At 59.3% G+C, this 13,959-nt stretch overlaps 1 protein-coding gene across 1 annotated transcript in view; it reads right to left on the bottom strand.

The window, feature by feature from the left end:
* LMX1A (LIM homeobox transcription factor 1 alpha) overlaps positions 1-13,959 on the bottom strand; it is a 106,942-nt gene that overhangs the window by 24,960 nt on the left and 68,023 nt on the right. Inside the window, exon 4 of the mRNA XM_006907837.1 lies at positions 8,196-8,428. Coding sequence (XP_006907899.1) covers positions 8,196-8,428 — 233 coding nt within the window. The remainder of the gene's footprint in view (positions 1-8,195; positions 8,429-13,959) is intronic.

Here is a 13,959-nt window from a genome sequence, read left to right as displayed (position 1 = left end):
TCTCATGCTCCACACCCACGGCCTCACACCCTGTGTACCCACCGCGTCACGTGCCCCGCACCAACCATGTTCCGCGCCCCGCATCCACCGCATCACACACCCCGCGCGCACCCACGGCGTCGCGCACCCGGCGCCCACCGCGTCGGGCGCCCCACACCCACTGCCGCTCGCCCTTGGCACCCACTACCTTGGGCACCTGGAACCCACCGCCGTGGGTGATTGGCCTGGCCCAGGAGGCTTTGGCCGGACTTGATGGCACAGTTTGGCCCACTGGCTGGGCCCTGAGAGGGGCTAGAGACCCCTGAGGGCCTCCTTGAGGTGTGGCTGTGAGCCACAGGCAGGAGGAAGTTGCTGAGGTGAGGCGACAGTCCCATCCCGCCTGCCTCCACCAGAGAGAGGGGCCTCCACGTGCTTGGCTGGGGCTAGGCCGGTATAAAAGGGAAATGGGAACTTGGGTATTTGGGGACAAAGTGACATTGTCTCTAATCTCTCATCAATCAATCAACCACTATCTACACACCCTTGCACACTCTAGGACCAATCGCTTCTGTCGTTCCCTGCCAAGCCCCCTCCACCACCAGATTCGCACCGTATCTGACAGAAAAACGCACGGTGAAATGTGCATTTCCAGTAAACGATAATGTTTATGTTGCATGAGTCATCTACCGGAAATTCAAATTTAACTGGACTTTTGTTCACTAAATCTCACCACCCTGCTCACTGAGAAAAAAGCGACATTCAGTTCTGATTCCAGAATCTCCCTGCTGCAGCTCCAAAGCTCTGCAACCAGGAGAAGCAGCTGACGAGGGACCCCAGGTGCACACCCCAAGCCTCGCCTGCTCTGGAGCAGCGCTTGTCAAGCTCAGCTTCCCATTGGACGTCCCCAGACCCATCGAACCCTCAAGGCCCGTTCCGCAGGAGTCCGAAGCACTTTCTTAAATATGCACGCAAGTTCAAAGGGTGACTACTCTGAAGGGCAACCCTCACGTGAGGATATAATCGATCCCGTTTATCTATTTATTTTGTTATCGACCGTCTCCGTCCAATGAAAATATGAGCTCGTGACAGCAGAGTTCTCACCCCAATGGGCCCGAGCATAGTCAGCATTCAAAAACGTTTGCTCGCCAGTCAAACCTCATACACTTCTGCATCTCCCCACCATGTCCCAAACCCGGTCCTTGGCTGACACAGGCGCTCAGCAAATTTCTGTGCATGGAAAGGATGTGGAGTTAGTGCCCACTGCTTTCTCGCCCTCACGGACTCCTCAGAAGACAGGCCTGCACGCCCACCTCGAACGCCAGCTTGGCCCAGCGACCACGCCGAGGGCACGCATGCGCCTGCAACCCCAATCCCGCCCAGAGTCACCGAGAGAAGACGGCGAGCCTCTGGCTCCCAGCGTGTAAACCCGGATGCGGCCCGCTGAGAACCCAGCAGTTCTTAGACGACACACTTTCCCACACACTTTCACAGTGCCAGGAATCCAGACGCTCGGAGGAAGCCGTAAGCTGGTTTGCCGCCAAATCCTCAGTACACTGAACACTGGGGTCTTCCTCGGTCGCTGCCACCAGGGCACAGGGCGACATGGCAGATGATCCCCCTCTTCCTCAGCATGCTAACACGCCTCGGATCCGTCCTGAAACCCCCTGGTTGGAAAGCTAGGCGCCGGCGGGCGTGGCTGGGAGGGCAGCACGAGAAAAGGGGCCTCCTCCCCGCCCTCCTCCCCGCCCTCCTCCCCATCTTTACCGCTCCTTAGTAGAGGAAAGGGGGTCTCTGGTCATCGCACTCAGGGAGTGAAAGGTCAAAGCCACGGTTGGCTCTGCCTAGACGGACACCTCACTCCTAACATTCACCAGCCACGCTGCCACTGGACCCAGAGAGGACCCGACGTAAAGACGGACAGACAGACGTCATCACCGCCCCCGGACACGCACGTCGAAGTGCATTTCTCCTGAGAGGAGGGCCGGTGACAGGTGAGCGGCGGAACATCACGGGCCAGCCTGTCAGGAGTTCAGACGGGTCCCGATTCCTCCACTGTTGTACGTTTATTCATTTAATTAACGAGCATGGCTGGTGCCTCTCGTCGGGACCAAAAGGTCAACTCGTTTTTCCTGCTACCATCCCATAAATCACGGGAGCAGAACACAAGTCTGTTAGGTGATTGTAAACAAACAAACAAACGAAAGCCCAAAAACCAATAACGGCACCTCACGCATGCTTTCGGAGCGTTTCCACGTGCACACGCACGCTGCCCGAAGCCGCCTGCGTCCTCACGGGGGCTGCCCGAGAGAAATGCAGCGGCATCAGGCCAGAAGGTACGCCGGTGACCGATTCGAAAGGAAATATCAACGGCTCAAGTCACCTTGTTTTTCTTGCTTTAATTATCTGTGAAAACAGTCTTCATTTGGGGTCTCTGAGTACCGTGTCCTACGGAGGGGCGGGAGCCCTCCCGCACAGCACGGAGGGCGGGCAGCGAAACGGAAGATCGCACCGCGAGGTCTTTTGTCACACACGGGGGCATTTCTACCGCCAGGCGACACCACGCAGGGCTTCGTGAAGGAGGCTCCGTGGCTGCACCGCCCGAGTTTGGTCGCTGGCTCTTTGAATGACTGGCTGTAGGACCTTCAGCACACTGCTGATTTGTCCAAGCTCATCTTCCTGACCTGTAGACTGGGAATAATCAGGAGACCGCCTCGCTCATCAGCTCGATGTGAAGGGTAGCGAGCGAATTCACGGCAAGTGCTGACGGCAACGCGTTGTGCAGAGTTAGGGTTCTGTAACCGTCCACTTCATCCTCATCACGCACAAATCACAATGGCCCACTGTCCATTCGACCAATTCTTTTATCTCACAGAGATCGTGCAAGAGAAATGAACGCACACAGCTCAGAGTTACAGATGAAAGCAGCTCTGGAGCGACTGCGCTGATTTTGAATGATGGCTTTTATCAAAATTTTTAAGTGTGAGCACATATCCAACAGTAAATTACAGTCCATGGAAAAGAGATACGCCTTGTCTGAATCCGTACACTGCCTGCGACTTCTCAAGCGCCGAAGACAAATTCTCCCCGACTCACAGTTACAGCAAAGACTATCAAGTGTCCTGAGTCTGTAATTGGTAGACTTAAGTTCTTATTCTGGCTTATCCCTCGCTCAAGTATCCTGTGTCCTTATTTCTCCGTCCATCATAGGAAGACAAAACAAACACACGAGAAGACAGAGGTTCAGAACACACAAGAAGTGCCCAGCCTCAGAAGGAGAGCAGCGAACCACCCCAGCTGTCTGTTTCATGGCCATGATGCTAACAAGAGACACAAGCTGATTTTGAAAACGACCCGAAAGGCTCAGGCACTTACATCTGCCTCTCGCCTACCACCCAGGGACGCCAGATTCATAAATCAGAGAACGTCCACCAGGACCTTCGTGCGTGCGAGTCACGACATAAGAATGCACGCTCTGCGTGTCTCCTTCTAAGAGGACGATGACGATCGCTGCGTGTTTACTCCGTGTGGGGCGCTGTGCCAGGGTTTTGGGGCCAAATGATAACCTCTGTGTCTTTGGTCTTATTCTGGGCAGCCGACACTGTCCGATACATGTGGAAAGCTGAAATCTGTTTACTGGCTTGAAATTTGAAGAATTTATACCAATTCCAGAACTTGGGGCTAAGTTTGTAAGTAATCGTCCTTTGAAGCTGTGGTTTCCAAACGTCGAGGCATCATCTGCCAGTGGGTTATCAAATTCACAGAATGGGCTAAGACCAGAATTAAGAAATGAACAGACTAGAAAAAGTCCACGCCTAGGGCGAGCACGGAGTCCATCTACGTGCTGTCACTTTTATCTGATACGTACACGTACGGATGCGTATATTAGGTCATGATAAAAAAAAAGTGTTGGTTACCCAGCTGCAGTTAACATTTTCTAGAATATGGTGTTGTAGAGGAGGGTCCTCCGACAAAACTGCTTTCAAGGAAAACATAAAATATGATTCAAATAGATTTCTTAACAACTATAACGTTTATCAGAGTATTTTAACCCCTATTCAAGGTGTTTTTGTTGTTGTTGCTGTTGTTAAGGGCCTGCCCCTTTGTTTCTTAAAAGAAAGGATAAGGAGACGGGTCTGTAGGCCGCGTCCCTCTCCCCAGCTCCCCGCCCCTTCATAGCACGAAGCTGGCCCCGCTGGCCCCGAGGTCAGGCGGCCGGCTCCGACGTGTCTTCCTCGCGCGTTCCTCGGTATTCACGCACGTTTCCGTCCGCCTTTCCCTGCAGCGAAGCCCAGCATCCCGCGCAGAGCCTGACTGCACACGGCTCTGTAGGGGACGTCTGTGGAATTGAGGGCTGGGAAGGGGCCGTCGGGAAGGACATAAAGACATCGCGGCCTGTAACGGAGCCACGCCGACGGGCCTCTCCGGGGACACGACGCGCCCACCAGCGGGGACTGTCGGGTTCAGTGTCAGGAGAGGAGTGTGATCCCCTCCAACAGCGATTCATTCGGGGGGGATGCGCCGCCGCCCTCCAACCCAGAGGCACGGGGAGACCCACCCCCAGGAGACTGTGCTCCAGAGAACGTCGTGCTCAGGAACGAGAAGGCGCTGGGGCACGCGAAGGGGCTGAAGTGGGAACCAAACCCACCGTGAGCCTCGGTTTCCCAGTCTGCGAAAGAAGGGCAGCGAAGCCCAGCACATCCGTCCCGGTCCAGCCCGAAGCTCCTATCGAGCCTGGAAGTGACCGCAGGGCGGGCCGCCTGCGCCAGGCCTCCCCCACCAGCTTTCGGGGTGCAACGCCAGCTGCGTCGGGAGGCTGGGGACCACCTCCGAGACACGCAGGCGTGAATCGGCCCATTTCCAGCTCCTGCACCGTGACCGCCCAAAATGCCAGGCCTGTCCCTCTGTACCACCCCGAGACGCCCTCCGGTCAGCTATCCAGAAGCGTCTAAAACGGAAGAGCCAAGACAGAGGTGAGGCGTTTCGGAAACGGCGGGTCTTTGGGTCTGACGCTCGAGAGCGTGAGCTACTCAGACGCACGCCGGCCGCTGCCAGGGATGCGGTCACGCACGGGCCGCTTACTGGGCGTCAACCAAGTTCGGGCCCTTGATACACGGCCACTTTGCCTTCCTACAGCAAACCACACGGGGAGAATTTTAACCCAGTTTTTACTGATTAGGAAGCACGGCCCTGGAGACGGGAAGTAACTTCCCCAAGGTCGCACTGCCCGCGAGCGTGGGGCAGGACGCGAACGCAAGGCCGACAGACATCAGACCCCAAGCCCTTCGCACGACAACACGAGGATGAGACCCCCCCCGCCCCCCCCCGCCAGATCCCCTGCTGACTTTCCCTTTTCTATCTTGCATTTTGAAATTCATGACTATGGCCTGACAAGAAAATCCCACAGTTCAGCCAGGCATTTTCCAGAACGGGCAAGGTCACGGCTCACTGCCTCTCTGTTCTAATTTATGGGCGAACAGGAAGACTTCCAAGATAGGTTGAAGGAAATACTTCCGTAATGAATAATAAGAATAAAAACATCAGTGGCAAGATTTTAGAAGGAAATAAAAACCAGCGTGTAAACCCCAGCAGCAATGAACCTGGCTCCGAGGAGAAGAGCGAGCACGTCGCAACATCCTCAGGAAAGCGAAGGAGGCAGAAGGACTCACCAGCTCCAGTGTGCGTGAGGGGACGTCGCACCAGCTCCAGGGAGAAGACAGTCCCGCTGGAGGCTGGTGGCTCTCGGCTAAGGACCCCGGAGGCTGATGCGAACGGGACAAAGTCAAGTTATCCACACAGGAGCCAATGCCGAGTGCCGACCGCACGCCAGGCACAGCATCGGGAGCCCCGCCTTCGCGTGGATGTGTCCCCTGCTTCTGTGTGTCGGAACGGCCGGCGTCAGAAAACCAGCCCTGGAGGTCACCGGCATTGGCCTGGAGCTCCGACAGGAAGGACAAGCTCCGGGCAGCCGGGCTGCCCCCTTGTGGGACACAGTTCTGCTTTATACTGAACCAAAGTCTGCCCCTTCACCCCGTGCGCGGTTTGACCTCAGGGGTGTGACTTTCGTTTCTCCTTCAGCTTTACTTTTATAAAGCTAAATACGCTGAGTTTCTTTAGCTATTTATCATTTAATGAGCTCGTCCTTCCCCTCGAGACTCTCCCTAGTTGGCTGGTGACCCCCTAAAACACATCATTCGCCATTAGGCCAATATCCCAAATGTGCTCTGATCGGGGCAAAAAATAAAAAATAAAAACAACGATGGAACGCTAACCACGTGTTAGGGACGTCACTGTTCTGAGCGGGCAGAGTTCCTTCTGGCTGCTACTGCGTTGCATGTGACGTTCCATCCAAACAGGCCCTAAACCACACGGCCGCCTTTGGAGTTTGGAAGCCAATGGTTACGTGTCATCCTGCCGACTCTGTGCCGTTCCATCAGCTCGTCGAACTCTCCTGGGACATTGAGCCACCACCCCAGTGTCCCCTGCCGGGTTCATGTCATCTGCAAATCGAATAAACCTGCCTTCTGCGTCTTCCTCCGAGTCACTGATAAAAGCGTCCAAGGTGACAGGCCATTCAGTCATTCACGCGACAAACATGCACCCAATGCCTGTAACACGTGAAGTGCTCGGGACAGAAACGAGAGGAGGGACCGCGTGTGTCCCGCGACAGACCCTCGAACCGTCCGCTTCCTGTGGACGTCACTGCCAGGTGGACGCCCTTCCCAGAAGACCTGGCTGAACTCCGGGCTCCGTCACCCGTCACTTCCTCTCCTGCCAGCACACTAAGCTTTGCTAAGCAGCCAAAGGGGCGGAAAGCGACAGCCTTGTCCACTCGGAGCTTGTCCCCTCACTTGGCACACAAAGCCTTTGACGAAGCCGGACAGGGAAGATTACTGTAACTAGCAGAATGAGTGGTCCGGACAGCGCATTTGATTCTGACTGCGACTTTAACGTCATCTCATCGAAAGGGGCAGAGACGACGATAGATTTTTAGAGCCGAGAGGGACATCGGTCTGGAAGCACCCTCCCCCGCCAGCTCGGCAGCGGCGGCTTCGGCAGGTGGGGCGTGCCTCACACGGTGTCTCTTCGTTCGTAGGACACTTCAAAGGACGCTTGGACACTCCCCGCGTCGAGTCGGACTGTTCCGCTTCCCCGTTCTGCCTACGGCGATTTCGTCGAATAATCGAATGACTGAATCCTAACGCTGCTCTGAATTCCGAAGTTAGAGAAAAATAGGTCTGATCCAACCCCTGCAAGGCAACAATTCTGTCTTCTTTGGTCTTCACTTTTCTAGGCCGAATAGTGACCCTTCTCCCCTCGTCGTGGCCCTGAGACCTCAGTGATCCAGCCCCATGCAATCGAGGGCCCAGGAGGCCCAACCAGGCGTTGGGGTCACGTGGACCCCGGGCGAGTCCTCTCGCATGGCCCTCTGGGTGTGCGTGTCTTCCTAAGGTCACGCTGGCGTTCCGATCGCCACCACACCAAAGCCCTGGGGGAGTCCAAGGGTTCTGCAGCTTTCTGCGGGAGGACCACGACGCGCCTACAGGGCCTGGGTGGGCCGCGCGGGGCCCTGGAGCTCGGTTCGGATGAGGGAACGAGGCCGAAGCAGCCAGTGATGGGTCCCTTTCATCCCTCCCTCCGACAGTGTCACGTGCCTACACCCTGGCAGGGCCCGTGCCGCACGCAGGTGCATCCATGCCCTGGACACGGGCTCAGAGCTTTAAGTAAGCTGCCTTAGCAGACGGGGAGTGGGCGGAGGCTTGACGTGTGCTTGTGGGGTTGGGGCCACCTCCTTGTGCCTTTGCCGCCGCCAGGGGAAGATGCTGCCCCTCGAGCCTGGGCCCCAGAATGACCCACACGGAGCAGACGTGGACTTGGCCACCGCCCGGAGCCGAGCTCAGCTGAGAGCAGCAGAGCCCAGGTGACCCAAAGACCTTCGGCCTGAAGCGGAGTCACTCCCGGCACCCCAGACTGTGATCATGTGCACAAGCGTCTCTGGTGGTCTACCACAGAATGTGGGGCGCTTTGTTACGCAGCACATCACGGCAACGCCTGCCTAGTGAGAGGTAGCTCCCAGCACACAAAGGACCCTGCTGAGGAGCACAGAGCCACCCTCCGTGGAGCCGGGCTGCCCCGCTGGCCTTCCTGGAGAAGGCATTGAAGACTGTCACGCCCCCTCCGCCACCCCGCTCCACACCCCGCCCCCCCCGGGCGCTCACCTGAGTCCGAGGCCGCCGGGCTCACCAGGCTGAGCAGCTCCCGCTCCTTCTCGTAGTCCCCTCTGCACAGCAGCTGCCCGTCCTTCAGAACGAACTCGTCGCCCTTCTGAAGCTGCCGCTCGCAGACGCAGCAGCAGAAGCAGCCCAGGTGGTACACGGTCTTCTGGGCGCGCATCACAAACTCGTTGGGCGCGATGGCCTCGAAGCAGCCCCCGCATTTGACAGCAAACAGCCTGGCAGCAGGGGACAGAGGGGAGGAGGGTCTGTGAGAGACTGCCATCCAGGGCCCAGGTCCCCACCCCCCGCCACACGAACAGCAGAAGGACGCCAAGAACCGGGGCGAGGAGGCTTGGGACAGGGCAGTCTTTAAATCCGAAGGATCTCTTCCCCGAGCGGGGCGAGACCACACGTGCGAAGGGGAGCTGACACACAGTAGGTCGACTACATATGTGAAGGGGAGCTGACGCACAGTAGGTCCAGGCCAAGGGGACTGTCATTGGCCCAGGTCAGGAACGGCCCAGGCCGTGGGTGAAGGACTCACATTTATAGCTGATCTACGTCTGTTTTTGTTTTTCAAGTTGCCTCACGAGGACGTAACTGCGCTCGGCGAAGCATTCGGCATAAGCACAGAGACGACGCACCCCAAAAATACGTCTGTCTCCACTCACCGCGGCATCCGGCTTCCATTTCCAAAACAGAGAGTTACCTTCTATTCTAAAGCAGTAGCGCCAGGAGAAAGAAAACCTCCCTGTGTTTGTCGCCAGGTGCCAGAGGGGTCGACGAACATGGGAAGGTCAGACGGCGTGCGGAGGGGATGCGGCGAGGGGCACGGACCCCCCACCCCCCAACTCCCACAGGGAGACGAGCACAGGAAACGGGAATAAACGAGGAGCTGGGCCCTGCGGCGGCAGCCAGGAGGGCAGCGGGCGGCCGCCCATGGCGAAGCCCGGCCACACGGCCACGTGCTCGTCCCCTCGCCACGCGTTCCCTCGTGCATTCGGAAGCGCCCTGCGCATGACGCCGCACCGGTGTCTGATGGGAGGAGGGGTGCGGGACCCGCTCCCTGCAGCACGTGTGCACACGCGAGCCCCCGCCGAGCGTCTGCTGTGTGTCCGGCACAGGAGTGGGCACAAAATTACACAAAGCGAAGTCCCCGAGCCCGCGGAGCCCACGTGCTAGCGAGAAGGACAGCAAACACACTCACAGACACGCAAACACGCAGGCGGCGTCGACCATGGAGATGCACCCGCGGGAGACGGAGCGAGGGCGACACAGGCCATGCCCGACGCCTCGACGTCGAGCACGCGAGGCCACGGTCCGTGCCAGGCGATGCTGCGGGTCCCAGCCTGGGCCTGCACACGTGCACGTCTGTCACCGCCGGAGGCTGCCCAGAGGGCGGAGAGGGAGCGGGCAGAGAGTGGGGGCGTCGCGCCGGGGTCCCAAGGCGGCGGCGCATCCAGGTGGGCACGAGCGGAGGGGAGGCCGCTGCCGCTCGGGGCTCGGGGCTCCGGGAAGGGCCTGGGGTTGGCCTCGGGCGGGGGCCAGCCTGCCGGGCGTCCAGCACAGCACGGGGGTGAAGGGCTGGGCCAGCTCCCTCAGCCCAGGCCGGGGCCACCACGCCAGCCCGCCCTGGCCACCGGGGGCGCCTGAGAACCAGCCCGCCGTGCCTTCCCTCTGCGTCTCCGCTTGGGAAGTGGGGGAGACTGGCAGACAGTCCACGGCGCCGGCCTGGCTCCTTCGCCACGCACAAGGCAGGCCCCGAACACAGGACCCCAGATCCCAGCAGCCTCTGCCCCGCCCTCCCCCCTTCTCCAGCTGCCCCCACGGTGTCTGAGCCTCAGGGCACCCAGTGCCTCCACCGGCCGCCGTCACCCCCTCCCTGTGCTGGGGGCCCAGCCCAGTTCCCCGGCCCTGTCACTGTTTCCAGCCTGAGCGAACTGGTGGATGCTTTTCAGGGGCCGGGCAAAGGCCCTTTGTCCTACGCTCCCCCGACCCTTCCCCAGAGCAGACTGTCACACGGCCTGGGCTGCTGCTCCCAGGGGGGCAGCCGCAGGTGGCGGCATCTGCGCTTGCCTAACTCTCACCCCGTTGGTGATCTCCCCCCTCTCCTCCCTTCTTAATGTCGTCCCTGACTCCCAAACGTCCCTGCGCTGGAGAGGGGAGGCTCAGGGTGGGCGCGGGAGCAGCTGGAGGAAGTGGCGGGAGGGGCCGGAGCTCGAATCCTGAAATGGCCGTGGTCTGTGGGGACCGAGGGGGGGACCAAGGAGGGGACAGGGGCGGGCCCGCTGGTCTCCGCCCTCCCCATCAGTTCCCTCCCCAGAAGAAGGACCAGGTCACCCGGCTGCCTTGGCTCTGTCCCCCATCCCCAACCCCAAAGTGATTCGGAGGAAAGGCGGCTGGGCCGCCACCTGTGTACCAGATGTGCACACAGCTGGACAGGCACCACTGTGGACCCAGCTGCCGAGCGCACACCTCCCACAAGTTGTTTTCTCTGAGGCTCAGACGAGCAGAGAAAGGATTTGTTCAGACGTCCAGGTCGTAATTAAAACGCAGCCTGTCTCTTCCCGAGGCCCGCGGTGGCCCCCCTCCCCCACCCCGGCCCCGGCCCCCTCTGAATGCTAATGAGACCCCGGTCCGGCTGCGGAGCCTGGCATGCTGGCTGTGCCCTGCAAAGCCAGGTGAGGCTTCCAGAACGTCCAGCCACCCAGGCTTACATAGCAACTCTCAACACACACACCCAAGATAAACCCCCCAAAGCTCCCGGGCTGGGTCCTCGTCCCCCTGTGCGGCTCGTCCCCCGCAGAGCGGGCTCACGCACGGGCACAGCCCGGGCAGGGCCAGGAGAAACGAGGCTGCGCTGTCCTCAAGGCCTTGGTCCCCAGCAGACGGCCGCAGCAGCACGCGTCCAGGCGTGCAGGGTGAGCCGGAAGGCACGAAGGGGCTCCCCCTGGCCTGGCAGGGGGATGTGACCCCAGTCCCGGGGGCGGCACTGAAGGGGAAGGAGCGGGAAGGAGCAGGCAGGGTGCACCCCGCCCCCATGCGGGGGAGACACTGCCAGGGGCGGTGCTTCCTGTGAGCGGCCTCCGGCCCCCCTGCCAGGACCAGGCGCCACGGAGGACGAGGAAGGAAAGGACCCGGAGGGGCCACCGTCTTTCCCGGGCTCCTGTCCCCCTCCCTTAAGTGGATCCGTGTGACACGGAGAACCTAGAGCCTGGGGTGGGCGAGTCTCCACGCCCCACGTGGCCTCACGCCACACCTGTCAACCGGAGAGGTCCCCTGTGCCAGCACCTAACGCCGGGCCTCCAGGCTGTTTCGACGTGACACAGCCTTGCCGTGTGATGTATGTGTATTATCTATACATAAAACAGTTAAGGCCAAAGAGATTCTATATGGACACACACACAACACGTACACACAACACACCAGCTACAACCAACGAACTCTCCATCTCCCCTACCCCACAAATATCCGTCTCCTTTTGGAAACATACATACACCCAGCCTGTGCAGGAGGTCCTGAGACTCTGCTGCCACATGGAGGTGACAAGCAGAAGACTTAGGAACCAAGTTGTTCCTTTCAAGTTCCTCGGCTCCCAGGCCCCAAAGGGTCCGAAGTCACCCCTGGAAAAGGCATGTCCTCTGCAGAGTTAGGTTAAGAACGAACAGTGTCCAGGAGTCACTTTTGACCCATCATCATGCAAGAGTCTACTCTGACTCTGAAAAGATTGGCAAACAAGACAGTTCTTGCTGGAACCCCATTGCCTGGGGGAACCCCAACAGGGGCGGGTCACTGTTTTCAAGGTTTACGCAGAAATGCAGGCCAATGGGGCCGGACCGAGGGACATAGCAGGACAAGTAGTTGTGGAAATAGTAGGACAAGGAGGTAATACGGTGACATCAAATAAACATAGATCCCAGTCCCCAGCCCACCACTTACGAGCTGTGTGATCTTGGTCAGGCTATGGGGGCACCGGTTTCCTCATCGACAAAAATGGGAGTCACAGAGGACCCACCTCGCAGAGTCCCAGTAAGGGCTGATTGAACTAGTGCGTTAAAACTGCCCAGCACAGTGCTCGGCACAAGGTGAATCCTCAGTAAAATGGTAACCAATACAATGGTGATCACGATGACGGTGGCGGTGGCAGAGGTGGTGGAGGAGAAAAGCTGAATGTGAAACGAGAGAAATTAAGTTTTTTAAAAAGGATGATGAATTATAACGTCAGAGACTGGGAGAACTGGGGCTGAATAAAGGGGCATGGAGAGAGGGGGTGGGGCAAGCAGCTCAGGACCAAGGTCGTGATCAGTGCAGCCGGCGGTCAGCTTTTCGGTCGTTCCGGCTGTGGACCTGACGACGTAATGGAACCAGCTGCAACGGCCTTGCTCCAGGGCCCTCGTGGAACCTGCCCACAGGGATTTGTCTGGCACGGTGCGGGGGACATGCCTTCTCACTCTGTGCATCAAAGTAAACATCAAGGGGTCAACTAAGCTTACCTGTCTTATCCGTATCGACACCCCTGACTTTTTCACCCATCAACTCCCATGGCTTCCTCCAACCTCTCCCACCACTGACCGCTCATCTTCTAGACACCAGATGCTAGACACCGGGTCATCCCCATCCACCCGCCGGGCTGACGACACGGCTGTCCAGGCACAGGGGTACCGCAGAGTATGGCAGCCTCTGCAAAGCCAGTGCCGCCCCAGGGCGAGTGCTTCGGGACCCAGGAGGGGAGACCCCACCAGGACACTACGGAACGGACCAGAGCCGAGGGTGCGTTTGCAAAGACTGAGGTCCGAATGGTCACCCAGAGCCCTGACGGCCACAGAGGCAGCTTCTCAAAGCCTCCGCGCCACAGACCGTGAAGTGAGAGGCCGGAGACAGAACCCACGGAGACCCTAATGCCAACTGCGGGCCGGCTGGCGTGGACTGTTCTCGCCCCCGCCAAAATACGAAATCAGAGCCGCTCTCCGCCTGGACGGCAGGCGACTATGGACCGGACCGGGCCACCTCTCCATCAGCCCTGCCCAAACTTAGCGTCCAGCAGGCGCACGAACCCTCTGGTTCAGGGGGCGGGAGAGGGTCTTCGGGCGGCTCGTAGCAAGGCCGGTCTGTGTGTCGCTCGGTTCCACCCTCGCCGCCAGGGGGCAGCACAGCAGCGTTCATCCCTGCCATGTTGACTTGGTAACAGGCCATCCCGGCGCGGAGACAGGCCCTGGCCCCCAGCCAAGGCTGTCTGTCGGGGCAGTGTGCTCCTGGGAGTCTGGGAGACCATTTTCTCACCACTCGCCTGAAGGAGGGCATTCAAAAGTATTGGGAACCAAAAGCATGGCTTGTGGCCTTAGAAGTAGTGACACAAGCCACCTTGTCAGCTGGCTCAAGGTCTCTGTCCTTGAGGCTGAGCCAACACCGCCACAATAAGCAACTGAGCGCGCGGTCCCGGGGCGGTGGGAAAGTCTGCCAGGACAATAGATGTGGCAGGGTCTTCCGGAGGAGACAGTGTCAAGACTCTGCAGTGGGAGAAAGCAGGAAACAATAGGTGGCTGGAGGCGCCAATCAGGGTCTGCGTCCCGGGGCCCCTGGAGAGCAGCGGGGAGGATGGCATAATGGGACCAGGACGGTGGCGTGTGGCGCCTGCACGCCCGAGGCGCCTCGCCCCACAGAGCCGCGCGGGGGAGCTCGGCTCACCGTCCCCTGCAAACGTCGCCGGCCACGGGCAGCTTCTGCCCCAAAAGGGTGGACGAGGGGCCTTTCCGGTTCTCACTCATCT

This window comes from Pteropus alecto, unplaced genomic scaffold (assembly GCF_000325575.1).
Source record: "Pteropus alecto unplaced genomic scaffold, ASM32557v1 scaffold101, whole genome shotgun sequence".
NCBI lineage: Eukaryota > Metazoa > Chordata > Mammalia > Chiroptera > Pteropodidae > Pteropus > Pteropus alecto.
The sequence above is the reverse complement of the archived record's forward strand: the minus strand, read 5'-3'. Positions and strand labels throughout refer to the sequence as shown.